Genomic DNA, 1,043 nt, shown 5'->3' on the forward strand with positions numbered 1-1,043 from the left:
CCGCAGAATGAACAAGGCCGGGAACCACCGCAACGGATTCGAGACGATAAGTGACCATTCCAATCCGATCGCACAGAAAGTGTTCAGTTGATTTCCTCCCTAATCTCGCTGAACCTTCCCTTCCAGGAGTAACTGCTACTACAACCTCATCTTCCTCGACTGCCTCGAGTACCTGATCCCGAGCCACCTTCAGGAGGAGCACATGTCGGCCCTGCAGACCGTCGGCAAATAAAGCTCTTCCCGGAACCGACCTTCCTCGACGGCGTCTGCGAACGACCCGGATTCACGAACGGCTTCGAGCAGGTCGTTCTTCATTTTGCTTTCGCGTGGCTCGAACTTCGGACACCCGCTGCGCCAAATTTCATTTCCTGCTTGAGGTTGACTGCCTTTGGGTTGGTTCTGCTCTGCTGCTGGAGGAGGAGATGGACGAGTCTGGTGCGGGGTTGTGTCAAGGCCTTTCTGAATAAACTCAAACTGCAAACCTTTGAAGCTTTCCAATTTTACGATCTTTTTTTATTACGATCTCCATTTCCTTCTCGGAGGAACTACATGAACCAGTTTCTGAAATGTGAATTGGAAAGGAAAATGCTCCCATTCTGAATGAACATTTCTGATTGGTTTGTTAGAATTGTGCAAGGCCCGACCCAGTGAAGATTCTCATAAACCAACACGCATATCCACGGATATAGATGCATATCTTTCAGGCTAGACATGCATATCTACCGGATAGATATATAGATAAAGGAATAGTTATCATAGATGGATAGACAAGCCTTTGACTGCCTTTAGGTTGGTTCTACTCTGCTGCTGGAGGAGGAGATGGCGGAGGGAAAAGGGGAATAATGAACGATAGGGAAAGGAGAATTAGAAAGAGCCTAAGGGAAGACGGAGAGAGGGAGAAAAGGGAAAATGGTCTGGCTTAGGGTTGTGTCAAGGCCTGGGGGTGAAGCTGGGGGCCGCCTCTCCTTCGCCCTTGAATAAACTCGGACTAAAAGTTGCTCGCATCAACTGCCTTTTTAATCCCATAACGTAGTGGTACGAAA

At 48.5% G+C, this 1,043-nt stretch overlaps 1 protein-coding gene across 1 annotated transcript in view; it reads left to right on the top strand.

The window, feature by feature from the left end:
• LOC138866531 (crustacean hyperglycemic hormones 4-like) overlaps positions 1–472 on the top strand; it is a 2,456-nt gene extending 1,984 nt beyond the window's left edge. The window contains exon 3 of the mRNA XM_070139603.1: positions 127–472. Within this exon, the coding sequence (XP_069995704.1) occupies positions 127–232 (106 nt within the window). The 3' untranslated portion in view covers positions 233–472. The remainder of the gene's footprint in view (positions 1–126) is intronic.
• The last annotated feature ends 571 nt before the right edge of the window (positions 473–1,043 follow it).

This window comes from Penaeus vannamei, chromosome 26, assembly GCF_042767895.1.
Source record: "Penaeus vannamei isolate JL-2024 chromosome 26, ASM4276789v1, whole genome shotgun sequence".
NCBI lineage: Eukaryota > Metazoa > Arthropoda > Malacostraca > Decapoda > Penaeidae > Penaeus > Penaeus vannamei.